The sequence below is a fragment of the Dermacentor andersoni genome, chromosome 4 (assembly GCF_023375885.2).
Source record: "Dermacentor andersoni chromosome 4, qqDerAnde1_hic_scaffold, whole genome shotgun sequence".
Classification (NCBI taxonomy): domain Eukaryota; kingdom Metazoa; phylum Arthropoda; class Arachnida; order Ixodida; family Ixodidae; genus Dermacentor; species Dermacentor andersoni.
The window spans coordinates 46254717-46282665 of NC_092817.1; the positions used below are offsets into that span (position 1 = coordinate 46254717).

At 46.2% G+C, this 27949-nt stretch overlaps 1 protein-coding gene across 1 annotated transcript in view; it reads right to left on the reverse strand.

Moving 5' to 3' along the window:
• Positions 1 to 9573: 9573 nt before the first annotated feature.
• Positions 9574 to 27949, reverse strand: part of CngA (Cyclic nucleotide-gated ion channel subunit A) — a 426897-nt gene continuing 408521 nt past the window's right edge. Inside the window, exons 8-12 of the mRNA XM_050184183.3 lie at positions 25780 to 26051; positions 19158 to 19307; positions 17145 to 17281; positions 16293 to 16516; positions 9574 to 15800 (exon numbers count right to left, since the gene is read on the reverse strand). Of these exons, the coding sequence (XP_050040140.1) occupies positions 14371 to 15800; positions 16293 to 16516; positions 17145 to 17281; positions 19158 to 19307; positions 25780 to 25962 (2124 nt within the window). The 5' untranslated portion in view covers positions 25963 to 26051 and the 3' untranslated portion in view covers positions 9574 to 14370. The remainder of the gene's footprint in view (positions 15801 to 16292; positions 16517 to 17144; positions 17282 to 19157; positions 19308 to 25779; positions 26052 to 27949) is intronic.

Sequence of the window (27949 nt, forward strand, 5' to 3'; positions counted from 1 at the left end):
TGTAAAAAAGAAAGATGGTACGTTGGGGTGCTGCATTGATTATCGCAAGTTGAATCACGTTACAAAGAAAGATGTTTATCCGTTGCCCCGGATCGATGACTCTTTGGACAGGCTACGGCATGCGCGTTACTTCTCCTCTACGGATCTTAAAAGTGGATACTGGCAAATAGAGGTGGATGAGCTCGATCGAGAGAAGACTGCTTTTGTGACGCCTGATGGGCTTTACGACTTCAAGGTTCTACCGTTCGGCTTATGCTCGACACCAGTCGCATTTCAAAGACTCATGGGCACTGTCCTATTCGCTCTAAAGTGCAAGACTTGCCTGGTGTACCTCGACGACGTAATTGATTTTTCTGCCACTTTTGAAGAACATGTAAAACGGCTGCTGTCAGTTCTTCAAGCCATACGGTCCGTGGGGCTTACACTGAAACAAAAAAAAATGTCACTTTGGGTTTGAAGAACTTCAGTCATGAAGTCCTATAGGTCATGTCGTAAGTCAAGACGGTGTTAGGCCTGACCCGGATAAATTTGCAGCCGTCGCAAAGTTCCAACGGCCAATGGATAAAAAGTCAGTCATACGCTTCCTGGGTCTCTGTACCTATTAGCGGCGATTGATAATAGATCTTGTGCACCTCACCTTTCCACTCACCCGCCTCACAAGAAAAAACGTTGCGTTTATATGGGGAGAGGAGCAAGAAGCGGCATTCCACGTTTTACGGCAACGTCTACAAACTCCGCCTGTACTCGCTCACTTTGACGAGGATGCATCAACAGCGATCACACAGATGCAAACAATGTGGGCCTCGGCGCTGTTCTCCTTCACTGACAAGACGGTGCCGAGAGAGTAGTTGCCTATGCGAGCAGAACACCGTCACGTGCTGAGTCTAACTACTCAGCCATGGAGAAGGAATGCCTGGCTGTCGTATGGGCAGTCGCGAAGTTTCGCCCGTACTTATACGGCCGCGCTTTTCAAGTCGTAAGCGACCACCATTCCCTTTGTTGGTTGACCAATACGAAAGGCCCCTCTGGATGTTTGTCACGCTGGAGCTTACAGTTTCAAGAATATGACATGACAATAGTCTACAAGTCGGGAAGGCAGCACTTAGATGCCGACTGCCTATCGAGATCACCGATTGCACCACCGAACGCCGACGAGGATGAATACGCAGGTTTCTTAGGAGTTGTTGATGTGGCCGCCATCTCTCGGCAACAGGAAAACTACCGGGAGCTCAACCCACTCATAGAGTTCTTGAAAGGGCCAGCTACGAATGTGTCGACATTATTTTCAAGGAGTCTAACTTCATTCTGTTTACGTAATGGAATTCTCTACAGGAATAAGTTCTCTTCAACAGGGAAGAGCTGTCTGCTAGTAGTTCCCGAAAATCTCCGTCACGAAATCTTACAAGCCTGCCATTACGAAGCCACGCGAACATTGGCACGAATCAAAGAAAGATACTGCTGGAAGGCTCACGCGAAGCAGAAGTGAAACATTGCGTTTGAACTTGCCTTGAGTGCGAGCGACTCAAAGTACCACCGACTAAACCCGCTGGTCTACTGCAGCCCGTTGCCGTACCGGAAACGCCGTTTACTCAAATTGGAATAGACCTTCTTTGCCCTTTTCCAATATCTGACAGTGGCGGCAAACGATGGGCCAAAGTCGCGACAGACTATCTCACCAGATACGCGGAAACCAAGGCGATTCCGAGCGGCACTGCAGCTGAAGCGGCATGGTTCTTTATCTTGAACATTGTCCTCAGACACGGTGCTCCGGCGGTCGTCATCACGGACAAAGGAACCGCATTCACAGCTGAGATTTTGCGCATTGTGCTCACACTCAGTGGCGCAGCGCATAGGGAGACGACAGCCGATCACCCACAAACGAATGGGCTTACAGAACGCCTCAACAAGACTATCGCAGACATGCTTTGCATGTACTTCGATGTGGAGCACAAGAATTGGGACAAAATATTGCCGTGCGTCACATTCGCATGTAATACGGCACGCCAGGAAACAATCAAAATGACGCCGTTTGCTCTGATCCATGGTCGAGAAGTCACTACAATGCTTGATGCTATGCTGCATCATGACTTTAAATATTCACACGAAGATGCCACAGAATTCACTGAGCGCACCGAGGAAGCACGACAGCTCGCGTGCGTCAGAATAACTACACAGCAAGAACGTGGCGCCCGAGGATATAATCTCCCCCACCAATTCGTCGCTTATACACCCGGGGAAAGAGTCTCGGTTTGGTATCTGGTACGACGCCGAGACCTCTCTGAGAAACCTTTACGCCGATACTTCGGACCACACAAGGTCCTGCGCTGTATTAGGGACGTGGACTACGAGGTCGTGGGTGACGGTTCATGCAGCTACGAACGCCGTCAAGAGGTGCCTGAGATAGTGCACGTGGTGCGCATGAAGCCCTATCTGTCTGAATGATGTGGACACCGACAAGCTGTTTATCGAGTCTAACGACTACCATTTGATGAGCATCAGAACGATGCTCGCTCTGGAGGGAGGATAATGCCGCGTCACTGTTTGGGCCAACTACACCCTGACGGCGACAAAGACGACGTCCGGGCTGCTCGAGAGTACGAGCACGATAAAGAGAAGACAAAGACGTTCTTTTGTGCTGGCCTGCATCCTGCATGTCCTTTTCGAGTGCAGCGCCGTACTGCGGCTTGCCGCAATAAAGCCTCTGTGCTCTGTGACCTGCGACAATATACTGTATATAGCAGGGCATGTATATATGTAGTACCTCACAGTGTATACAACAGATAGTTTGTTAGAGTATATAGCATACTTAAAACTCACCTGTGGGCGATTTCACAATTCCAGTCATCGAGTTGAATTACTCAGAGGCAGGCATGCACGAGAAATCGCAATGCATAATCGACTAATTAAGAGACATTTACTAATTAAACTACTAATTAATGATTTTCGGCACATATTTCAAGTTTTTAATTGTAGCCTGTGAGTATGCGAGGCACTTAAACGAATTTTCAGGATGATAACAGCATCGTGATGATCATTCCCAAAGTGTGCGAAGAATATCGCTGTTACAATTAATTTTGTACTTCACTACATAAATCGGCAGTTTGTTAAAAAAGTAAGTGGAAAAATAGTGCATTTTTACCGTTACTTTCACGGCGCATATCTCGACACCCGTGCGATACTTAGAAGTCGTTCCAGGCGACTATGCCTTACAGACTCACGGGCTACTGTTTCTACATAGCAATTTGGGCTGTAAGGTAATTAATTGTAAATTTAATTAATGAATATCTGTTAATTAATTGATTATATACATTTCGATTTCTCGTACGAGTAATGTCAGCCGCTTCGAGTAATTTAGTTAAACGGCAACAATTACGCCATCTGTCACAGGCGATATTGGAAAATTCTGTATGATAAAAAAAAAGTGTTCCAGGTTCTGCGAGATACTGACCAACGCAGGACGCGACACCGTGCTGGGTTAGTCAAAGATAGCTTCCATTTGAAACTACGCACAAGGTAGCTCTCTGTCTGTTTTCTCCGTTATTTGTTTCATTCTAGAAGCTCTGTTGTCAAGAAGATTGGTAAGAGGAGTGAACATCAAATTACAGGCGGATGCTGGAATGATATACCTCAAATTTTATTAACACAATTTAACACAATAAAGCATTAAATGACTTAGGACAGCTCTTCCTTGATTGGGAATCCTTACGCTGTTTGTGATAGAAAGTTATAAGCTTTAGTAATAAGATTTTTGCTTTGGATTCATAAGTGGACGAAATGCACGTGGTGAGTTTGTGGATAACTTACCGTTCTATGAGAATTAATGACACTTGACAGCTGACAGCATTGACAGCATTGCAAATGAGCGGGCGAGTGAGACACAGAAAGCATCACGAAATGTTGAGAGCATTGGACTGGCTGTCAATAGAACTACCCCTGTTGGAACACAGTGTGGCGTCTCTGCCAGGGCCACTTCCATGTGCCGCACACCCGAAGTGGCTGCTGGTTGGCAAAAAAACGTTAAGCCGGCCGGATGTCTGCAGAGAAGCACTGTTAGTATGTAAATTGCTGCGATCGCAATTCCAGCATATTGCTCTTTTCCGAAGTGACAGCGTCTACGAAGTGTGCTCGTAGTGACCGTGCTTGTTTTACTGGCACAATAATGTAGCGTTCTTGCCAAGTGTATGGTTGCTTGAAAGTCAGCATGTATGGCGAGTTCGTAAGAATGCCTCTTGCGTAGATCAAAGAGCCACAAGAAGTTTATTAATCTTCAAAAGCGAGCAACAGAAGATGCACATTTTCACGGTGCCGTAATAACACTTTGCTTAAAAGACTGCTTATCGGACTAAAAATTTGCATTGCAATGTTTTTGACGTCAGGGTACCTAGTTTTTGTCTCATCTACACAATTGTCTTAAATGACATACAAGGTGAAAATTGTCAGTGAGTATCAGCCATAGCCAGCGACGGCGCCTAAATTCTGAGGCGGGCAGGATGCCATAACGTTCCTTAGCGTGTTATTCTATCACCCTCCTTAGCATGTAAGAAACCCCAGATGGTGGTGGTCAACATTAATTAGGAGCACACCCTTAAAGCATTCCTCCTAAGACACTGTTAGGCTTCTGGATGGTAAGCCCCCCACCTACCTCTCTCTAGCTCATCTTTCTATTCCTTCTTTCCCGTCCACCAGAGTAGGTTAGCCAACCATAGGCATTTCTGGTTAACATCCCTCTCTTCTCTTTTTATTTCCTCCACCTCCTCCCATGGATGGTAAACACCCTATTACAGCGAAGCTGTATATGGCTAGCCGATTCGTCCATCCGTTTGTCGGTCGCCTGAATGCCGAAAACTCCTCCGGTTCAACCCCATGCGCGTGCACGAAAAGAGAGAGAGAGATAAAGAGTGGCTCACGATTAGCCAACATGACCTAGATAGCACAAGGCCAGTTTACAGCGATCCATGACGTCGCGCTACCTGGCCCAAAATTTCCGTTGACAAGGCTGGCATGTTGAAAGCGGTGACGTCAAAACTACTGTTGCCTACTCCGGAGCATCCCCATTAGATTCAATGGCAGTCAGGCCAGGTAACATGACGTCATGGGCCAGAGTGAAAAGGCTTTGTGTCATCTAGGTGGTGTTGGATCAGCTGCGCCAGCAGTGATGTCGTTGCTCTCCGTCGCAGCCGAGCAGGCGCGCAGCAATTTCTCTACGGCTCCGAAATGGGTAGACCACGTGTCATATGTACTCCTGAGGAGCAGGCAACTTTCGATCAGCAACGCCGCGAGCAGAACCGGGAACGAGCTCGTCTACGCCGTGCCGATGCTGCAGCTCAGGCTCAAGAGCAGGCTCGTGGAGCCGAGCGCAAGCAGCAACTGCGTACTGAGGATCCCACAGTCTACCAAGCCGCCGTTTAATGAACCGTCAGGCTTAACCCAGTGATAGACACCGGGGCTGCAGGTTTCAGCTCTGCTGGTTAACCACCTGTACGGAATGCTTGGGCGGTGATATTTTTAAAGTTAATTTGAACTATTAGTCATCGCCATGCGGGTGAGCATAATATATACTAATGCATAATCCACATTACGCGGCACTTTCGATGGGACTCATGCCTCCAACGTGTCTGCTGCCACCCTTTGCTGGTCTCAAGCAAAAAAAGAACTAATTTAGCTTGTTCTGTCGACCATCCTAGCATAAAGTTCGTGCTGTAATGGCAAAGAAAAGAGGAATTTTCACTGTTTTACGTAAGGCCCATGAGATTTGCCATAAGATAGGATAATTTCATAGGGTCAGCGTTTGTGCATTTCCCGTGCAGAAGCGTACACCCTTCGATGCTTCGGCAATGGTAAAGACATGTTAGTAGCGCATGCACATCCCCGCACGGGGACGTACGCCGTTCCAGCAATGGTAAAAACATGCTAGGAGCTCATTCACAACCATAACTTTCAGCCTATATATTGCACTCAAATTTTCTTTTTCTTTGCACAGCGCAGACTGTGCCGAGGTATACGCGCTACCTGATCATCGCGTCCCATTCATTACCACCTGTACAGCAATGATGGATCCTGAAGTCCCGTCATTGCCTTGTCACTGCGACTGGTATAATTGCACGCAGTCAAGGTTTCGAGAAAAATTCGTCTGGTCAGGCATTGAAGTGAAAAAGGTTTGTAGTCACTGACCCAGTCAAACGAAAAGAAATACGTTTTGGAACCCGTACGGGTTCCTTGTTCACGATGAGGCGGACAAGACGAGTAGTGACATATTAAAGGCTAAGTTTGTGACATAATGACCGATTTTAGACGATTGGCATGCTTCCTGCTGCTCGGTTCATGGGCCCGGTTGTCGATTGGATGAAGGATGACTCAAGAAGTATATCCGCGCTGTCAGATTTCGTTCTTTGTCAGATTTCGTTCCGATACGGCTTTCTTTTCGTTTGACTTGGTCAGTGACTGCAAACCTTTTTCAGAATTACACGCACCGCGCGCCCCCACTCGTGCAAGAGAGATGCACTGCTAATCGCGCAGAAGACCAAACACGCACAGAAAATGTGGTCGCGTTCGCTACGCAAAACACGAGACGTGATCTTCGCTATTTTTCGTTGCGCACGTTATCATGCCACAACAAACCTGGCGCATTTCCGAAGAAAAGCAGATGTCGCTGTTCCTCATCGCACAGCTCATCACAAACGGCCACGTAGTCGACTTCCTCAAGCAAAAAAAAGCTGGCGCCCCCAGTTTTTTGGTCTCGCAATTCACCACACGCCGATTTTCTCTGACAACTAAACTGCTAATATGGCTGACAAGATGGTCCTAGAGGTCAAAAAAAAAAAAAAAAAGGCGTCCATGTGGGGCACCTCCCCTCCCCTCCTCCAGCACTGCTCGACTGCACCACGCCGACAACCGGCGGCGGCGGCGGTGTTTTGCCAACCACAGCCACTGCACGCGAACCGGTAACGTCACGTCGTGAGGTCAGCGCAGACCTTGTACGATATCTGTCCGCGCCTCAAAGCCTCGCAGCTCACGCGTAGAGGCGCGGAAGGGCGCGGCGAGGTGAAAAAGAGTAGCCCTTTTTTTATAGTGGTGTCACTCGTTTCTTTTTCCTTTACTAAAATAATTAACTATAGTGCTCGAACCTCACTGCAACGTGGCATGATGCAAGAGGCCGTCCAGCTACGAGGTGATACCAGCACGAAATGAAAACAATTGAGCGTTACTTGGAGAACAGTTACGCTTAACTACCAGTAACGCTTAACTTTGCAGTTAAGCGTTACTGGCAGTTAAGCGTAACTGTTCACCATCTATCATGCGTTGCTGTAGAAAGTTTCACAAATTTTACACAGTTCTTGCTTATTATATTGAGTTGTACTTAGCGCAGAGGGAGTTATACTTAAATTAATTAAATTATAGGGTTTTACGTGCACGATCTGATTATGAGGCACGCCGTAGTGGTGGACTACCTGGTGTTCTTTAACATGCACCTAAATCTAATTACACGGATGTCTTCGCTTTTCACCCATCGAAGTAGTTATACGTTGGTTTGTGAAGCCTCTAGCATAAATAAACTTGTGTGGAATACGCGCCTACAAGATGTGTAACCAGAAAGAACTTGCTGTAGCGACACATACTTTGCCTTTACACATCGTTCATGTCATCTGGCGGCGCATTATAGCCGTATCTAATTACGCAGAAAGAAATAAGGGGGTTGGGGAGCCTGAAAGGAGGGGGAAGTCTGCACCAACATATTGGAGTCACGAAACGTCATTCTCGTTGACTATTATAGAAGGCGCCACAATAACACACTGCATTCCAACACGAAGGCTTGTAGTAGCTGCTGCTTGCAAGCGCAAATTCATTAACGTGCACCAGCAAGAGCACGTACCTTAGCAGCAAGTCATTTCCGTCGTAGTTTTATACCAAGCACTTTTCCTTTTCTTGTGTTGAACGTTTGCGTCTTCCGTACGAATTTTCTAGTTCAGAGATCGTAGACTAGAAGAAACAAACCGTCTCACTGAGTTTTCATTCGCTAATATGGCGCAGCGCGCATAGCGTAGATATAACATGAGCTTTATTAGTTCCTCTCTGTGGCATTTCAGACAGATCGCTAGATATCGTTTATACAGCTACCAAACAGAGCCAAGGGGCAACCGCTTTCCCTTGAACAACTGTGGTAGGGCAAGCACCAAACAATTTTATTTCTGCGACAATGCAACGCCCAAGAATGCTGATATGCAAGCTCATTGCCCCATTAGCTCAAGTACATGCCGCGTAACAAGCACAAATACGTCTCAGTGCAAGAGAGGAAAACATCTGTTCGTTCCCGTGAAATAAGTTATTAGACGTGCCAACAGCTGTAGCGCATTGTGGTGTCGTCTCCCTTCTGTCCGTGTTCGCTGGCGCTAAATATGCCTTCCAAGCTGTACCTAATTAGGACACAAAAATTTAGGTCAGCCATCAGACGATGTCATGTATTACGCCGGACAGCTGTAACGTGGCAATTTAAAATGGTTATGGCATGCAGTGCATTGTTCAAACGAGACACATTTGATGAATGCATAGAAGAAAAAAAAACAAGCGGCAACAACCAGAAAATTTCTTCTCCGTTGTGATCAGCAACTCAACAATATATTGTCGCAACACTTACAACGGCGGAAGATTACCGCCACAGCACTCCCTTCTTTAAAGACAACATGAGGGAAATATTCCCAAGAAGTATTTGAATTTTGCCAGACCTTAAAATGAAGTGCGTACCATACTAGGTGTTCACAAAGATCCCGGGCAAAAATTGTGAAATAGTGACACGTTGGTGGGCAAGATGTGAAAACGCTTGGCTGAATTCTGCCTGCACTTCATGTGATGGATGTCAAAAAGAAAAATGCAGCAATTGAGTAGTCTGGAGCTGCGTAATAATCAGCAGCGTTGATGTGAATTGTACTCTTCTTGGGATGCACTGCGTTCACCGTCTCGGCCATTTCTATCAAAGGAGGTGACCTTTTTACATGAGTTCGGCGTATGCTTACAGTTATGACTGAATTTGTTTCATCCGCTGCATTTTATTAGTTTCACCATCCGAGTTCTTCTTTCTCCTTTGCAGAATAACATGGTACTCTACAACTCCTTAAACAAAGCAAAACTGCCATCCCCACGAACGTTACGAAAGCCCACTTTTAGCTTCGAAGGTGAAAGCAGAAGTACTGTCAAGGGAGAAGTTAGCTCCCATGAACAACGTCAAGCTTTATATTTCCTGTCTCAAAGTTATCATGTTTCTGAACTAAGGCTGCTTGTTTTGTGGCTATAATGGTGATGGCAAATGAAGGATGAACTCACGGCGCACTTAATGCAGGCAGAAGAACAGTCTTCGCCAGGCGACAGTGCAGGAGGCGATACCAACGCAAGAAGAACGTTCACTGCAATTCAAGCACAAGCTTGCTGCACTTTACGTTTTCAGCCCGCGGCAAGAGCACATCAAGTGACACACGAATAGCGTAGACGTGTTAGGATCCTTGAGATGCTTGGCGCTGGCGTTGTGTGGACGGATCGGTCATCGTTGTATTGCCGGCGGCGCGCGTGCGCAGCCCCCCCCCCCCCCGCCCCCCCAAACACCGCACCATCTCCGATGCCACAAACAAACCACATTCGCCAGTGTTACAGACAGACCCACTGGTGCAGCAGTCTGGACAGCACACAAACATGCGATGCAAGTACACATACACATAGAGAAGGACATGAAACGCTGTGCTTGTCGCTGTGATAAGAGCCACGAAATATGAGAACTATGAAAGAAGCGACACTATACACATGGTTGCTCCAGTTGAAGGATGTAGATGTAGAAAAAGGAAACGATAAGGAACGGGATACACTGGGTTTTAGGACGCCATGTCAGGCACCCAAGCAGCAAAAGTGTGTCTTTAACCTCCGTCAAAAGTACACGGGCCACTAAGTTGTGAGAGCGCAGTCCAGTCAGCAGCGCATACTAGCACTGCCAAAACTACAGATTTGCATTCACACCTACAATTTTCGTGCAATATATCAACTTACCCAGATTTTTTGAGATGCACAGGCATTTATGGCGTAAGTATAGATCCATGCTTATATTTTATTTCCGAGGTCTGCTGCCCTAAATATTCTGCATCCTTTTCCTTGTTTTCAAACTTCAAATTTCATTTCTTTTAATCCGTCATCTGCTAAATGCCGTTACTTATTAGTATCAGTTTCATTACACGTTATACTTGTTACCTTGGAGTCTTAAAGTGCTCTTTGCTCGCGCTCCCGCTCGATAAAGCACCGTATTCAACGACGGAAGGCTCTAGGATTGCCATGAATTGCGTACAGCGAGAAGACATAGCACATCAAAATAGGCGTGATGCCGATGACCAAACGAAGTTAATTTTCTGAGGTTGGATCATTCATATCCTCCTCAGTGTTACGAGAAAAATTCTCGGTGCATTTGTGTCTCAACTCATAACAATTGTGGGAGCACAGAGTGAACCTCGTGTGAAAGCGTTCAAAATGCACGGCTCTTCTCCCTACTTCGACCAGTCAATGTGCAAAATTAGCCAACATTAGTACCTACCACGCAACCAACAGGTATCACCTCTCCCTAATGATGTGGCCTGTGTGCTTCTGACAAAGATCGCAGATCTGCAGTCATGTAGTTTTGTATTTACGACAGGCGCTCTGCTCATATGTGTAGCAGTTTTGTCATTACCAAGGTTCATCTTAAGGGAACTACTAGCCAAAGGACTAGCTAATATTTCTAAATGCGCAACATCTTTTTATTCAAAGCAAGAAAAGTTGGGAGAACAAGAACTATGCTGCACTCAACTAACAAGATGATTACGGAAACTCTATTTTTGAAATATTTCTATAGATTATTGGAGAGAAGTACCGCAAAAAATTCCTGAACTTTGTAGAATACATAGCGGGGTGACGTAATACCAGCGCTCATCCTGTGTCGTTCTGACTCTGTGTCTTCCATCGTTTTCGCGCTGATTATTAAGTATGCGTCCTTTCCAACTCGTCCATCTTTCTGCCTTACTGCTGACATATGCCTACGGGATGTGATCAAACAAATGTTATGAAAATATGTGATTTAGTTTTCTAATATATCACTATTTGCTTGATTGTGCACTACAAAGAATATCCAGACTCGAAGAAAGTTATTCCTTTCTTTTTTTTTTTCTTTCGACCGGACCGTAAACGCATACGAAGCCGGGAACGTGCATGCTCTGAAACTTGAATGCCAAAACATAAGATGTGAAAACTGCACTGTATGTATAGACGCGTGCACAGGGAGGGGGCGGGCGAGGGGGGGGGGAGTGAGTGCTATGGTTACCTCCAGCCATCTTAGGCTGCGCAAATTTAGTGCACAGTCCTTAGTTCCTGTAACGAATCTGAAACAGCAAGACACGCAATGGTGGCTGATACCAGTGAATCATATTTGCATCCATAGAAACAACAACAGTAATAATAATAATAATAATAATAATAATAATAATAATAATAATAATAATAATAATAATAATAATGGCCCGTTCCTCTTATGTATTATTCTTTGCATATTCTGCTTACTGCAATATAATTTGCTGTGCTTTTCGTCATTGTTATTGTTGTCGTCTTTTTATTTTGCCCCTCCTGCCAGGACCGATTTAGGTTATCCAGTATGCTGTAAATAAAAATAATATTAAAGAATAAATGCAGAGGTGAACCAATGTATTTTGGGAGAGGTTAGACCACGAGAAGCCTTCTCTGCCCCGATGCCGAGAAATCATTTTCCTAGCAAGTTAGGTCACAGTGCGGATAACACTACTAGTAATGTCTCGTCAAAAAAAAAAAAACATTTTGTTTCGTCAACACCGGAGACGTTGACATTGAAGTCGTCTTTTCAGGGAAAGGTTCAATAAATGTATGCTTTGTGGATGGAAGGTCAGGAGGAGGGGGGGGGGGGGGGGGGAGGGCGTTACAATTTAATCTGTCCCTTCCTAACGGAAATCCTCTGCCTGCGGTTGTATTTAAAACTTTTCAGAACATTACGCCTGTTTGAGGAGACGTATGACGCACAAAAACAGAGCGCAAAGAAGCATTACAGCGAGATCTCTGAAATCGAGCACATCTCGGTGACTTATGAAGTCCTTATCTGCAACAAACAAAACAAAACCCCCGCTTACCTATGCTGCACTCCACGTTGGTAATGGATAAGGTACCTAGGATCTGGTATATTAACAATTTTCTTGAAAGGACAATAAATGTAGTATTTTTCAATCAACAAACCAACGTTTAAAGCAGTGATGTGAGTAATTAGGAAGAAAAAAAAGTCATGTGTTCAGACGTCCATTTCGAGCACAGTCACATGCAGAAAATTAGAATGAAATCAACATAGCACGTGTGCATGTGCCTCTTTTTCTCCTTTCTCTTGGACTTTTGTTTCACGCTGTAGAAGTACTTCGGAGGGAAGTCAACCTTCAATTATTTCGTTCTCTGATCACATGACCCCAAACAAGGCATGTACAAATTAGGCCAGCTGGTGGAATTTTTAAAATTCGCTCATGCTTCCCGAGTGATTCGCAATTTGAATTGGATGCTTGTGCTGAATTAGGTATAAAGTTTCGTTTAAAAAAATAACGGTAAGATAATTATTTGCTAGAAGCATGCGATATTCATAGTGTCTATGAGATAACAATTTATCCCTACATGACGTGTTATAGAAGACCAATTCGACAGTTAAAAGAAAACCCGCAGCTTACAATGTAGTAAAAGTTCTATTGAGATTCTGTTATGTCTTGAACGCCTTGATGTACAACCGGGACGGTATATATGGCGTGTTTGATAAAGGCAGCAATTGCTTTAATGCTCAAATTTCACACATGGTAGAACAAAGTCGATGGCTAAACGCAATGATGTTCGGTTCTCTTCCGTTGCCATGGATAATACTTTCTGTAAAGACGTTATTTCACACTAAATTTTGAGGGAGAGTCTCGGAGCTCAAAGACAACATGTCTAAATGCGATAAAAAGCTTGAATGAAATTTTTATAACATGAACTAGATGTTTATTAAACGCTGTGAAATGCGTCCTATGCTTCCAACTAGAGTTACAGCGATTAGACACATTACTGTTACTACGGGCACAAAACTAGCAACCATTACTAAAGCACACAACATGGCACCGGCTTGGTGAGTCAGAATTGTCAAGACGATAACAGCCGCTTTCGGGCTCTATCGGCTTGAGGGTATCTGGTCCCTTGTCATGAAGCAATAATGCACTACGTGCACAAGTCCACAAGCCACAAACGTTATTTTTTGTCTTGCCTAGATTACTGAGGGCTAGACAAAAGCTTGCAAGTTTTCCTTCCTCTTCAAATCTGCGTCCTTATATTCTGCCTATGATCCGCACATATAGAAGCCATCGTGTTCATTAACAATGAAGTGCGATACATTTACAATGCTTTAGTCCATTCTGTTGCTGTACAGCGTCCGTTTTCTCCTAATGGAGTAATAAACGCGCGATGCACACACAGCCGTACGAACGCTCCTGGTCTCCAAGATTCTTCAGTAGTGGCTCGTTCATCGCGAGTTGCCCCAACGCTCAAAGGCCGCATGTGCTATCTAAGGTACACGCATATTTACAGAGTATAGGCTAGAACTAACGTGGTTGTGTTTGCTCCTTTATATTTAGCATTATTCTTTGACCACTGCACGGGGTGGTTGTTAGCTCTTTCTATATACTCAAGATGCGCTTACATTTTTTAAAGCAAGTACTCATTCATCTTTAGAGAAAGCTAAATGTTCGTAAAATGCATGATAACGTTATCATCACATGAAGAGCGACAATTTCCAGTCGTGGTCTCATCCCTGCAGGTACCGATATAGATATGCGCAAAGCTTCTTTCACATCATTCTAAAAGAGTGTTTAAAGCTATTTCGTCGTAACTTGACGCTCAGCTCAACAACTAGATCATTAGTGTGATCTCACACTTGTGTATACGTTTTAGATTGCAACAGTTGGCATCAACCACAACAGATTATGCTCAGGGGTTTCGGGTCTAGCCTTTCTCTAGATACTGCAAAGTGTAAGACTTGGATACTGACGTAGATACTGCAACGTGCAACACGATCGTTCAACATCAGTTAGATACTTCTTTTCTGCTGTGAAAAACATCCTAATCGTGTTTCTGCGGAAGTTACATTAAAGTGCCTTTCAACACGCAGGGATAGCGCGATATACAAAAGCGTGGTAACAATGATTACCGCTCATAACATTTAAATTATAGACTAAACCGATTCATCTTTGTAAAATCTAACATTATGATACTTGATACATGAATGTTTAGATGATGAACTCGTCCATTCAGCACAAAGTATTCAGTCATTGAAGTCATACAACATCACAGCTGGCTGCTTTGACTAGCAGCGTCATCGTCATCATCCACAGCAACCGGTACGTTGTCATCGACATCTGCACGTCCTTCTAGCCTGCTTATGCGTTGTTTCATCTTCACCTGGAAGGCCATGTACTCGGCTAGAAGCCGGGCAAATCGCGTTTGAAGGTTGTCCAACGCTTTCTCGAGCCGATCACACTTTCCCTGCAGAGACTCCTGTTCTTTCTCGGAAGCCTTGACGGCGTCTTCGTCCAGCAGGCCATCACGGCGCAGTATGCTGCGTCCTCTTTCGATCAGCATCTTCTTAGCCTCCGCATATTCCTCCAACACTATCCAGAGGTCCTCTTTGGAGAGGCAAAAAAGGTCAGAGTAGCCTACGCTGCGAACGTTCGCCGTCCTACGGTTTCCTGTCCTGTTGCCGGTGATGTTCAGTATACTGAGTTCTCCAAACACACTACCGTCGCTCAAGGTGGCAAACACAGTCCGCCCGTCGTCACCAACCACACTCAGTTTTCCCCTTTTTACAATATACATCTCCTTGCCGACATCGCCCTTGCGGCAAATGTAGTCTCCGGGGCTGAATACTTGAAGCCTCAGCTTCAACACTAGCTGCACCAAAAGTCCAGGCTCACAGTCTTGGAAGAGTTTCACTCTTTTTAGTGTATCCAAATGTACGTGGATCGCGATCTCAGCTTTCAGTTTGTCGGGAAGCATTGACGTGATCTTATCTTCGTCCAATGACTGCTTGTTTGTCCAGAGGTAGTCGAACCACTTTATGACCCGGTTCTCCAGTTCCTTGCTCACTTTTCTGAACTCCATGTACTGCTTTACGCTGTCCATGCGGTGTTGAAAGTCGGCTCTCGCAGCATTCATGTTAGTGATCATGCTGCCCACATTGCCGACAATGGTGGCAAAGATAAGCACGCCAACGAGAAAGTCAATAACGACGAACACGTACTCTGCGTCCTTCTCCGGAATGGGCACTTCACCTATGGTTGTCAGAGTCAGCGTTGACCAGTAGAAACTGTAGATGTACTGATGCCGCAGCGTGCCGTACACGGGCAGGCTAATGTTCTTGTACACCCAGTTGTCTGTGCCGAAGCCTATGGCGTAGCTTACGGCGAAGTATAGGCACGCGTTCCAGTGGATGATCACCAATATGAGGAAAATAAGCTTGGCGATGCGGAATGCGTACGGAAAGTTTGTGCGGGCCTCGGTCCGGTCCGAGAATTCCTGCATTCGGTAGGCGCGGAAGAGGCGGTTTAGCCGCACAATCACTGTACATGGCACACGCACATTGCACTCGACACCAAGGAAGAAGTACGCTATGTCCGTAGGAACCAAGCTGATGAGGTCCAGTTTGAAGTGGAGCGACTCGATGTATCTTATCAGAAGCTTGCGAGTGTTCCTGACCAGGAGGCCTTGCTCAAGGTATCCTGAAAGAAGAGGGTGATAAGGTGCTTGTAGTCGCGTATTCTGAATAAGCTGTAAATTAAGTTAATCGAAGCAATGAAGCGCACGCCTTCTAAGATAAGTCAAGGGGCACAGTGTCTATGCCCTGCCACTGTCCTCAGTTTGACACGGTACTCGAGACGCATAACCACAGTAGTGGCGGTCTCGATGTCAACACTTAGGTGAATTTTTAGGTAGGACAGTGCTGCTACTTTTGTTTACCACATTGTAAGCAGTGAACACATTGTTATCTTCCGCCTACACCAATGGTAAGAGAATGAACGCTTGTCTGAATATCGGTGGCTTATTCTACCGCAAAACACAACAGATTTTGGCAAACATAAGAGCCAATACTCGTACGACTTTGTGTTAGGCTAAGCTGAATTTAAACTGCGCTTAAGTGAAGGCCGACGATCAATACGGAGAGGTTACACTTGAACTTTCCGAACTTGAAACTAAATACGATGCAGGCGCACCTGTTCTGCCATGGAAGACCATGTCGAGGAGGTAGATGCCGTCGCAGGTGTAGTCGAACACGTACCAAGCGATAGGCATGGCGTTCTGTAGTTCCCAGAACACACTGCGACCCACAATTACCAGCACATTGTAAAGAACAGCGGCGCTGATCACGGATAGCCAGCGGTAGTGGAAGTTTTCGGCCGGGTCCACGACAAATGCACGGCCATGCTTCCGGAAGAAGCTGAAAAAAAATGCATCAGTCAATAAACCAACCAATTAAACAATTGATCAAAGAAATGTTTCTCTGGCGGATGTTAGGGCATTCACGAATGACGCAATCGAATCTGCACTGTTCTCAGCCGCAGGAACTAAACTTAGCAGTGAAGCCCTCTTTGAAATGTGAGAGCATGTTGGAACTGCTAGAGTAAAAGCATAGTGGGTGGTCCACGTACGATCTGTCGTTTATTTTTTTTATAAATGTGCTTCCTCGTAGACGGACTAATTGAACAACATATCGCAAACGGCCATCTTGAAAAGTGATAACCTCTTGTTTAACGACCCCAGTTAGCTCATTTAGATACATCATGCAAAGTTCTTAGTATTAATTCATGTGCATTAATATTAACGTGTTAATTGAAGCGCTGCCGTGTGAATCTTTAAGGCCACTCAAGTTTGCCGGTTTCTTTTTCTTTCGCGACAGCATTGTTCTGAGCCCGGCAAGAATCACCACCTCAAACACAACATTTAGTGTCGACAATTTGTTTGAATGCTCCTGAATGGGATTTACAAATTTTCAATAGACACTGTGTTTCTTTTTGTTTGCCCTGTGACGCTTTTGCTGCTGTTAGCAAGACAGACGGGTGCACTACCTTTGCTTTGCTTGTTCCCCTTTTGGACGCTCTGGTGCTTCATCCGCCGCTTGTCCCATGGCGAACTTCTCCAAGAAGGAATCTGGTCGATCGGGCTCCTTCGCCTTTTTGTGGCGCACTGCCCATTTCTTAAGGCCCTGCGTAGAACACCGTGAATACACGAAATGCCTGTTATAGGCTGAAGAATGAGCACGCACACTTCACTGGCGCAACATGCGTTGCAGTCACTACATTTTGTGCGAATAGTGGTAAGGCCAGTCCAAAGGGGATTACATCTGGATCAGACATGCATAGGCGAGGTGCGCTTATTTCTTTTTCGGAGCGTGGATTCATATTTGACAAGCAGCAATGCTAACTAGATGAGGACAAAGAGGATCACGACACATCGATTTTGGTGGAATTCTCTTTTCTTTGCCCTCGTCTTTCCTTTCTTGGTCTTTTCTTTGTACTCGCTGCTTGTCAAATATGAACTTCCACCAGCTCGCCCAAGTTTCCATACTATTATGGAGCGTGGATTGATAAGATAATGTACGGTATAAGTCACGCTGGCTGATTAACGGAATTTTTAATCTTTACGTGGGGAATCACCACTGGCCAGCAGAAGATATGACAGTTTGAGTTTGCAACTAAAATCTTCTGGTACCATTCGGTAGTGGGAGCAGTGTTTAAGAAACATGCTGAACCACCCTACTGCAGGGGTGGCTTTGCTGAATGACTTGGTAAAATTTAACCAACTTTGACATAAACACTACCTTTTGCATGCGGGTAGTGTGATCGCTTGCTTTGTTAAAATTTAGTTGTACTTTACAGGCAAGAAAGAAAAAAAAGGGGTGAAAACCACGAATATGGCACATTTTGAACGTTAACAGACTCACGCCTATATCAGGGTTTGTTTTAGCCTAGTGTGCCCATCTAAGCTCTGTACCTGGCGATGTGCTCTGCGAGGAGCAAATGCGCCTTTACCTTGTAGTACACCGACACATTGCCAAGTAGGTGGACAAACGTTGCTCAACATGAGCGGTCACTAGCCGACGAAACAACGCAGCACGTGTTACTGAAAAGTGTTTCCTCCGCTCGCTCAGCCATGTGTTACGGCGCTGCTGTTTGCACGCGAAGTTTCAACATTGGTTGCCCATAGGCGATAAACAAGTGGCAACGTAACTAGAAATATCATCTGAATATGTTGAGAAAAAAAATGATCACATGCCTAGAGTGCATCGGATCACAAAACTCAAAAGCGGAACGTTATTTATTTAAGTTATTGGTTGGCAACGTTGCACAACGGAAGGAGATGGAAGAAATGACGAAGGAAGGACGAGCGAAGAAAGTAAAATCGACACGCACGCAAAGGAAGCTCTCGATAACATTACAAGGGGTCACATAATTCTTTTGTTTTGTTTTTATATCGAGTGAATTCCATCGAATCGAACTGAATTGTTTTCCTTGAAAGCATATTAAAGTTTCAATTCGAGGTAGAGACCAATGGCAAGGAGTGCCTGACAGAACTCTCTGCCCCCGTGTGTATATAGACAACACTGAGCATACAAAGAGGTCAGATTTGGTTATACATTGATCCCATAAACAGGTGGCGCAGCGCATATAGATAGTTTACATTTGGGTAGACTTCAAATAGGGCTATATAAACATTCTGTACACACACAAAAAAAAAACTCATGAACTTGACCACCAGTGTGCATATGTTATAAACCAATACAAAGAATGACAATCATAACCGCAAACGCAACAATGTTACAAGCAATAAGTATTGAGCAAGCTATAAAGGAATCTGCAAACAAAACATTCATTCTGTTTATAAAGATTCCGTGGATCGGAATGACACGCTATAAATGACAATGATCAGTGTCAGCCTACGTTTAACGATCTATAACATAAATTGATGTTTAGTGTTAACTACTTTATTTGCGTCCTAAACGTGAGCGCACAAGTATTTTCTGGCTGGGTGCGTACCATGTCTGCCGCGTTTTATTAACAGCTGAGCCTCGAGCTACAAACCCTGATTCTGCCGATGTATTTGCCAAGCTTGGTCTCCGGCGGCGAGTCCTGGTCGCTGGCCATCTGCTCGATGCGCACAATTTCCGAACATGTGCTGCTTCGGTTGGACGGGCTTGGAACGCCATTTTCAAGCAGCTCCAGGTCGCCGGGCTGTGAGGAAAGCATCCGTGTCATTCTCAGAGCGAAAGTCAATGAAAACTCTTGTCATTAGCAGATATACTAGGCTGTTGTTACAATACATTTGAACCAACAAACGCGTGTCTCAGGAGCCTCAACATGCACAAAAAATTTAAGAGGCACTGCAGCGAAGCACACTTATAGGTATCGAAGAAAAAAGAAAACACTCAAGCCTGCAAGTGAACTTATAAAGCATTTGCGTAATAGAATTATGAAGCTCATACCCACAGTGGGAGCTGTGGGAATAAAGTCGTGCTACATAATGGGCCAAGCATCGGGCTCCAGTGCTGAGAGACCAGGCTTTGAAACACACCAATGGACACGTAGTTTTAACGCGACAGCGTTAAGGAGCTCGTGTCGCAGAAAAGCCGGTGTCGGCCGTGAGCGAAAAATCCCGGAAGGCAATTCATAAATAAAAACAACTTGCAAGATGGGCTGGGTGGCAATCGAACCAGGGTATGCGGAGTGTGAGACGGAGACGCTACCACTCAGCCATGAGTTTGATGGTTCAAAGCGCCACAAAAGCGCCTCTAGTGAATGCGGTGTTGCCTTAGAAACGTGCCGTAGAAAGTTCTATTGCGGTGTATATTGGTAATCATGAGCATGCAAATTACAGAATTCGCAGTTAAACGAGCAGCAAAGTACGTTTCCGCTACATTTCTTCTGCGCTTGGCGCACACGCAGAGCCATCTTGCGGCAAGCACAGAAGACCCCCTCCTCGCAATGTACGGCGCTGCAACGACAGGTGGCGCGCCACTCGCCCGCTTCTCCCCTTCATCTCGTTTGAGCGCATTAAGGCCGTGCGGGGACCTCAATGCCCCAGTACCCTTGCATTTAATAAGTTTTCTCGCTCTCTCCCCTTCCAACTTCCAGCGTGCGTCACTTGAACCCTCGTGTTTAGGCGACGCGGCTCCTCTTTCCGCTCACAGCGCGAATCCTAGGTGCAGCGTCCGATGCGGGACGCCTCTGACGTGATCGCTGCGCAGTAGCGCGTCTGGTGGGATAGCGTCACCTGCGATGTGTACCATGCTGCTGGCGAGGAGTCATGCGTCTGCGTGGTGCTCTTGGAACAAATAATTTAAAAAATTGTGCTGTGGACTTAGAGAGAGAGAGAGAGCAAATGATAAATGAAAGGTAGGGAGGTTAACCAGGACTGAGCCCGGTTGGCTACCCTACACTGGGGAAAGGGAAACGGGGACGGAAAGATTAAAGAAAGAAGAGAAAGTCCACCGGGGATATCGTTCAGTCACTCAGTCCGGATCACAGACGCTGACTCAATCCTGTATCTTTCAAATATCGCAGCAGCGCTTTTGTGGCCTTTTGTAGCTGCGATATGCGAGGCCATGGTCCCAAGATCTTGTTCAAGGTGAACGGTTTTCTATCTAACTGGTTGAGAGCTGTGCAGAGTTCTTGTCTTTCATTTTCAAATGATGGGCAGTAGCACAGTAGATGGTCTATAGTTTCTTCGACACCGCAGGCATTGCACTCGGCGCTATCAGCCATTCCAATTAAAAACGTATATGCATTCGTGAATGCGACGCCCAAGCGTAAGCGGCACAGCATTGTTTCCTCGTTACGCGGAAGCCCTGGTAACAGCCGCAGTTGCATAGATGGATCGAGGGAATGCAATCGATGTTGAGTGAAATCAGGTGTGTGCCACTTCTCCAATGTCATACGGTGCGCTAGCTTGCCTAAGTGTTGGGCTGCGTCAGTCCGCGATAAAGGTATAGAAACAAGGGTTGCTCCTTCATGTGCTTTCTTAGCAGCTTCGTCAGCGACGTCGTTGCCGGAGATACCGCAATGGCCAGGCAGCCACTGAAACACGACGTCGTGCCCTTTCGCAATTATATGATGGTGCATTTCTCGTATCTCCGATACGAGTTGTTCACAGGACCCGCGACGAAGAGATGACAGAAGACATTGTAAGGCCGCCTTTGAATCACAGAATATTGCCCACCGATTAGCCGGTTGGTTGTTAATATAATCTACGGCACCTCGGAGGGCAACAAGCTCCGAACCGGTCGATGTTGTCAAGTGAGAAATCTTGTATCGGATGCTTAGTGATCGTGATGGTATAACCACTGCCCCGGTGGAGCTGGTCTGGGTGGAAGAGCCATCCGTATATATGTGGACGCGGTCGAAGTAGAAAGTGTGCAAACAATCCAGAGCTGCTTGCTTCAAGGCCAAGGTAGGCAGGTCGGTCTTCTTTCTTATCCCTGGAACCGTAAGACGCACTTGAGGTTGTTTTAAACACCACAAAGCTGAGGTTGAACGTGCTGATGGTGTGAAGCCCGATGGTAGGGAGGCACGATGCTTGCTGACCTCGTTGGAGAAGGATGCCTGTGGTCGTCGTTCTGGCAGACAGGCAAGAAAGCTTGATTGAATCCGTGAAATATGACGAACATGGGCCCTAAGCGACTCGGTGCTGATGTAAGTCGTGATCGGATGGTCTTGAGCCATTATAATGGTTCCTGCTGTTGAGGTGCTCCGCGGAAGGCCTAGGCAAACACGTAGTGCCTGTGCTTGCACGCTCTGAAGTTCTCGAAGATTTGACTTGCATGTTTTAGCAAGCACGGGAGAACTATAGCGTAGAAATCCGATAAAGAGTGCTCGACATAACTGTAGCATGGAGCCCACTGACAATCCCCATGTTTTGCCGGCGATGAACTTGAAGATGTGAACAATAGATGTGAGCCTCTTCTTCAAGTGGGCAACCTGAGGGCTCCAAGAGAGGTCCCGGTCAACAATGACACCCAAAAACCGATTATTTTTCTTGTAGCAGATAGGCTGGCCATTGATGTACACTGGATAACCAGACATCGCTTTTCGCGTAAAAGCGACTAACGCACATTTTTCTGTTGAGATGGTAAGCCCTTGTGTCCGAAGATAGTCAGATGCCTGTGTTGCTGCTTGCTGTAGCCTTGCGCGAACCTGCAGGCGAGTGACCGCTGATGTCCAGATGCAGATGTCGTCGGCGTATATTGAAACACTCACTGTTTCCGGTAGGCATTCAGCCAGCCCAAGAAGCGCGAGGTTGAAAAGAACAGGGCTTAGAACACCGCCTTGGGGAACGCCTCGGCATGTGTAGTGGTCGGTAGTCGGACCATCTTCCGTACGCACGAACAAGGACCTTTGTGTCAAGTAGTTTCTGATCCATTGATATACTCGCCCTCCTAGTTCAACTGTCAGAAGCGCGTCTAGAATGGTTTGATGGGAAACATTGTCGTAGGCGCCTTTCACGTCAAGAAAGAGTGCTGCTGATAATCGCTTCCGAGATTTTTGTTGTTCTACAGATGATACCAGATCGATGACACTATCAATCGATGAACGGCCTCGTCGAAATCCCGCCATTGAGTCAGGGTAAATTTTGTTGTGTTCAAGGTACCATTCGAGACGCATGAGGATCATACGTTCCACGAGTTTCCAGACGCAGCTGGCAAGTGCTATCGGCCGATACGATGCCAGTTCGAGCGGTGACTTTCCAGTTTTTAGTAGCGGTACCAGGCGGCTTCGTTTCCATTCCTGTGGGACGACACCATCTCGCCATGAGCTGTTAAAAAGACTGAGGAGTTCTCTTCGTGCTTCTTGACCTAGGTGGCGCAAAGCACTATATGTTATCCCATCGGGCCCTGGTGAAGATGAACACCTACAGAGCGCCATAGCAGCTTCTAACTCTTCCATAGTGAATGGAACGTCCATACTTGTATCTCGTGGACCGGGGATGTCACCTAAAGTCATGTCAAAGACTAAATTTGTGCCGCCGGCGACTTTCGCACAAAAAAAAAAATCCTCCGCAACTTGTATATGAAAACTATGTCTTTGTGTGACTCAAGAGCATGCCGAGCGAATGAGTGGGCGGTGCGAACGGGGTGCGATAACGCTATCGCGTTCCACTCTTGAAGGCGAAGCTTAAGCGTCCTCCAATTGTTTTTTCTTGACTTTGTGTCTTGTTCTTATTTTTAATTCACAGCTTTTATACTTCGCGAGACCACCGATGACGCAGACCATGGCAAGGACACATGAAACGCCGGGGACGTAGACAAACAAAGCAGGCGTACAGTTATTGAACGCCCCTTTTTGCTGCATATATGCTATCAGCTGTGATTTTCTCGAGACAGCGCGTTCATCATTTTTTGCTGGATGGGAATGCAGCGTGAAAGGGTCTTACTATCCTGCACGCAAACGAAACTACTCTAAGATATTGACTCATTGGGTATGCGTTCGTCGTGTAGAAAAAGAGGCAGAAGAAAGGAAAAAGGCAGCGGGGTTAGCCAGAGGAAAAGATCCGGTTTGCTACCCTAGGCTGGGGAGAGAGGGTAGGAAAGGTAAAGTGACAGGAAAGTAGAGAGACGAATAAAGGAAGTACAGACACACAATCCCAGCTGGTCATTGTCAATGCGTACTATCACCGCACAGCACAGTTGCACGTGTGGCACTATAAACATCAGTTTAGGCTACAGCCGCTTCTCTAAGTATGTTATCCTTAAAGACTGCAACAGTACCCGCCGTGGTTGCTTAGTGGATTGGTGTTGAGCTGCGAAGCACGAGGTCGCGGGATCAAAACCCGGAGAAAGCGGCCGCACTTCGATGGGGGCGAAATGCAAAAACACCCGTGCACTTAGATTTAGGTACACGTTAAAGAACCCCAGGTAGTCAAAATTAACCCGGAGTCCCTCACTATGGCATGCCTCATAATCAGATCTTAGTTTTGGCACGTAAAACCCCATAATTTCAAAACTACAACAGTGCCCTCATCGCCCTTCGCTGCGATGCCTTGTAATGTCCGCATTCTAAAATGATTTCCTCTGGTAAAGGCCTTTGGTAAAAGCGCGTTGTCGCGTTTGCGAGTGGTCGTCTCTGTAAATTGTAGAGAAGACATTCATAGAGAAGGTTTTGAAGAGTCTCCTCGCTACCACAGTCATCAGACGAGGCGTCGTCGGCCGATACGGTTCGTAATTCAAAAGACCTCGCAAAGGCTATTCCTAGCCATATTTGACAAAGCAGCGTAGCTTCGCGTCGGCAGAGTCCAGCTGGGATGCGAAGGCTGAGAGAAGAGTCTAGGTGGCGCAGCCGCTTCCTTTGAAAATTTCGTGTGTTCCACATGGAGCACGTGATATAACGGGTGAGCTTTCGAAGTTTTCTAGCGGAATCTGTCCTTCATAACGGCATCGACTCCTCTTCTCCACCTTGAAGAGCCGACCGAGCAGCGTTACCGGCGTGTTCGTTACTTATGATGCTGCCGTGACTCAGAAGCCACTGAAATGTCACGTGGTGTCGTTTCTCAGTAAAGGTATGGATTAGTTTTTAATCACGCATACCAGTTGTTTGTGTGGTCCACGCTGCAGGGCTGGTACCAAAGAGTGCCGTGCCGCCTTCGAGTAAATGAATATTGAACTTCTTCGAGATTGTTCTTTGCTTGCAAGACGAGCGGCAAGTAACGCGGCCATCGATGTCATTAGGTGATACGTCTTGGAACTGATGGTGGTGGTGCCTCTTGCTGGGAAAACCACTGCTCCAGAGGAACACTGGAGAGTTGCTGATCCATCGGTATATGTATGTTGTGGTCGGCCTGTCTCTCATGCAAAAGAAACAGAGTTAGTTATTTAAGAGCAATTGATGAGAGCTTAGAATTTTTTCTGATTCCTCGCATGATGAGGTGCACAGCAGGCCTAGCCAAACACCATGGATGAATCGATGTAAGAGCTGCGTGCAAAAATTTACCTGAATTTGCATTTATGCAGCGCGTTTGTGATCTTACTCTCGTGCTTACAAATGTCTCCGGGACCCGGAGCTCGACCTCCAACATCTGGCAGCCCCCGCTTTTGAGGGTCGCCACGTTTGCGTTAAGCAATGATGGCAGCTATTAGATTTTGTTCTCTCCTGTATAACAGACATTTCTACACCTAAGTAAAAAATAGCGGTTAGACCACCTCGAATTTCGATAACGCAAAAAGGTGTTCCGAAGGTAAAAATTAATAGACGTCCATCCTGCTGTCCACAGCCTTCCACTGACTTGCCGGGTGGAAGAAAGAAAGTGTAGTTCCACCGAGTCACTAAAGAAAGTGCCGATGCGCATTTAGTCTTACGAGTGGTGTGTAAAACATAACGGCTGCTGACATAATACCCTCCATTTGCCACCTGAGACGCCGCTCGAATACTTTAAACGACAGTGTAAACTTCTGTCTGCGAAACAGCCATATTTTTCAAGCTAAAAAGCAACACAAATGCTTAACGTAGCACATAGGGCTGTAGAGAGAGAGAGAGTAGAGAGCAAGGACAGGAAAGGAAGGGTGGTCAACCAGACTAGCACCCGGTTTGCTACCTTTCACTAGGGGTACACTAGGGAATAGAAAAGAAAACATTCTACAAGCAAATGGGCATAAACACCGTGACCAAACCTGTCTGGTCACGGTGTGATCACGCTGTCCTTTCGGCGATGCCCCACCTGCTCAGAAGTGCGCGGTGCCGCCTGTCCATCGTTGGGAAGGCTCCGGTGCCGCGGCACCTGAAGGGTGGTCGACGCGGGAACCCTGAGCTGCGGGGAGCCTAGGGTCCTGGCGGCCTGCCCGGCGACCGCCGCCGTGTCCGAGGCCAGCACCGGTGCCGTGTCGGCGGGCGGTTCGTCCATCAGCGCCGCCGACGGGTCGTCATCGCCTCCGTCCGCTGTCTGGCTCTGGCGGTGGGTGCCCGACGCCGCTAGCAGGCGGCTGGCTCTTCCTGTGCGACAAGCGGATCGTCCGGTGTTACGACAGAGGCTCGGCATCGCGCACCGTAGTCGAGTAGATCGCACCGTGTTCTGAACCATTCGAACCGATTATCAACGTGGCTCTTTCAGCTGCGAACAGAGCACCAAAATCCTTGTTTTACGAATACGTATGCGAGCCGGCCGATGCAAAACAATGTCACAGGTGGCCACAAAGGAGCCCTTAAACAATTTTCAAGAGAGTTCTCTACGAACCTTTTTATGGAGTTGGCGCGCTCGTCCACGTGTGCGGGCTACCGGTGCTCATTTTATTTGTTCTCCTCCTTGTACATCTTTCTCTCAGTGCAGGTTAACAAACCGGACGTGTGTGCTTATGGTGCACTTCTCCACGTTTCCTTCTCTCTTTCTTTTCCTACTTATTTCTGATCCTTTTTAAGTATTTCTCCGCGGTTAAATTCTGTGGATTTGCTGAAACTTTCTTGCGTGGTGAAACATTCATTTATTACTGGTGCCAAAAAAAATGAAAAGAAAGAAGGACAGGGCAGCACGGTCACACCTGTTGGCCTATGAGCGCTTGCATCACAGCAGTTGCATCATCAAAAGCGCTTCCGACGCACTTCATTCTATCGCTTCTATACCTAATGCAGATAAGATAACGGGTGTATAATAAGGAGGCGTATAGCCTAAGTAATCCTTACATGCCTAAGACTAATAGCGTTTTCTCAAACAAACAAACAAATAAGCTAGAGAGTCCATCGTTTATTTACTCGTGCTTATTGCTGATTTTGTGTTTAACTGCATATTTGCAAAGTTGAAACCAAATCAAATCATTCCTTACAAATTACATCACGTCTTCTTGCTGCAGGGCCTAGGTTTCTCGACAGACACACGGCGAAGGTTAATTCAGTCATCTGCAACTGTTTATCCACCACAATACAATATATTACCCACAGTTTCGAGATGTCTAAAGCAATGCTTAACGGCTCGTTTACTGCAACTATACTACAACTGACAATGATGTGCCGGTTTGTTTTGTAGGTCGCCAAGGACGGTGGACTCGCTTACATTGGCAAGTGTGTCATGCTCCACGACGATGAGTTTCCTTCCTTTCTTTTTAGCCAAGCTTTTCAATTAACAGGAAACATTAAAAAAACACGGTACAAGAGATAATTTTAAGACCTACAGTTCTCGGTCGTCACACGTCTGACAACTGAACACTGCGAGTCTTATAATTTTATCTTGCATCATGTATTTTTATTCTTTTTTTTAGTTAAAGATTGTGAAAGCATTATTTTGCTTTCTCTGATCCACCAGACACGCTAAACGCCTATGGTAGTTACTAATTTTTTTCTTTCTCTCTCACACTAACTTTCTTTCAGCCCCCTTTTCGCGAACCGTGGTGTAGGGCAGCATACCGGAGAGCTGTGCCTGGTTAACCTCCTCGCCTTTCCTCCCTTTCTGTCTCTTGATGCACTCCTTCAGTCGTTAAGAAAGAATTCAAGAAACGCAAAATTCTTGCGCAAGCTAAACATTCATCTAGTTTAGTTCACTGGGCAGGTACACAGGCAGAAATTAGAGACATCAGGCGAACTGCTTGTTCTTCTACAGCGTTCGCTAAGGTTATCATAATATGTTTGACTTTGTTAACGTAATTTACGCGTTTACTTAACTGTAATTACCCGCTAATAAGCGGGTAATTAATGATAACAACGCTTGACAGTTTCCGGCTGTTGTCCTCGGTTGCTCTTTGTGACGGGAAGAAGGAAGCCGACGAATAAAAGCATCGCGCCTGTTCCTACAGCCAGGCTCCAAGGTTGCGGCGCGCACGGCCCACTATTGGGGTCATTAGCATCAGCTGGTCGAACTCGGAAAAGCGCAGCAATATAAAGAAAAGCGGAGCACCTCAGCAACT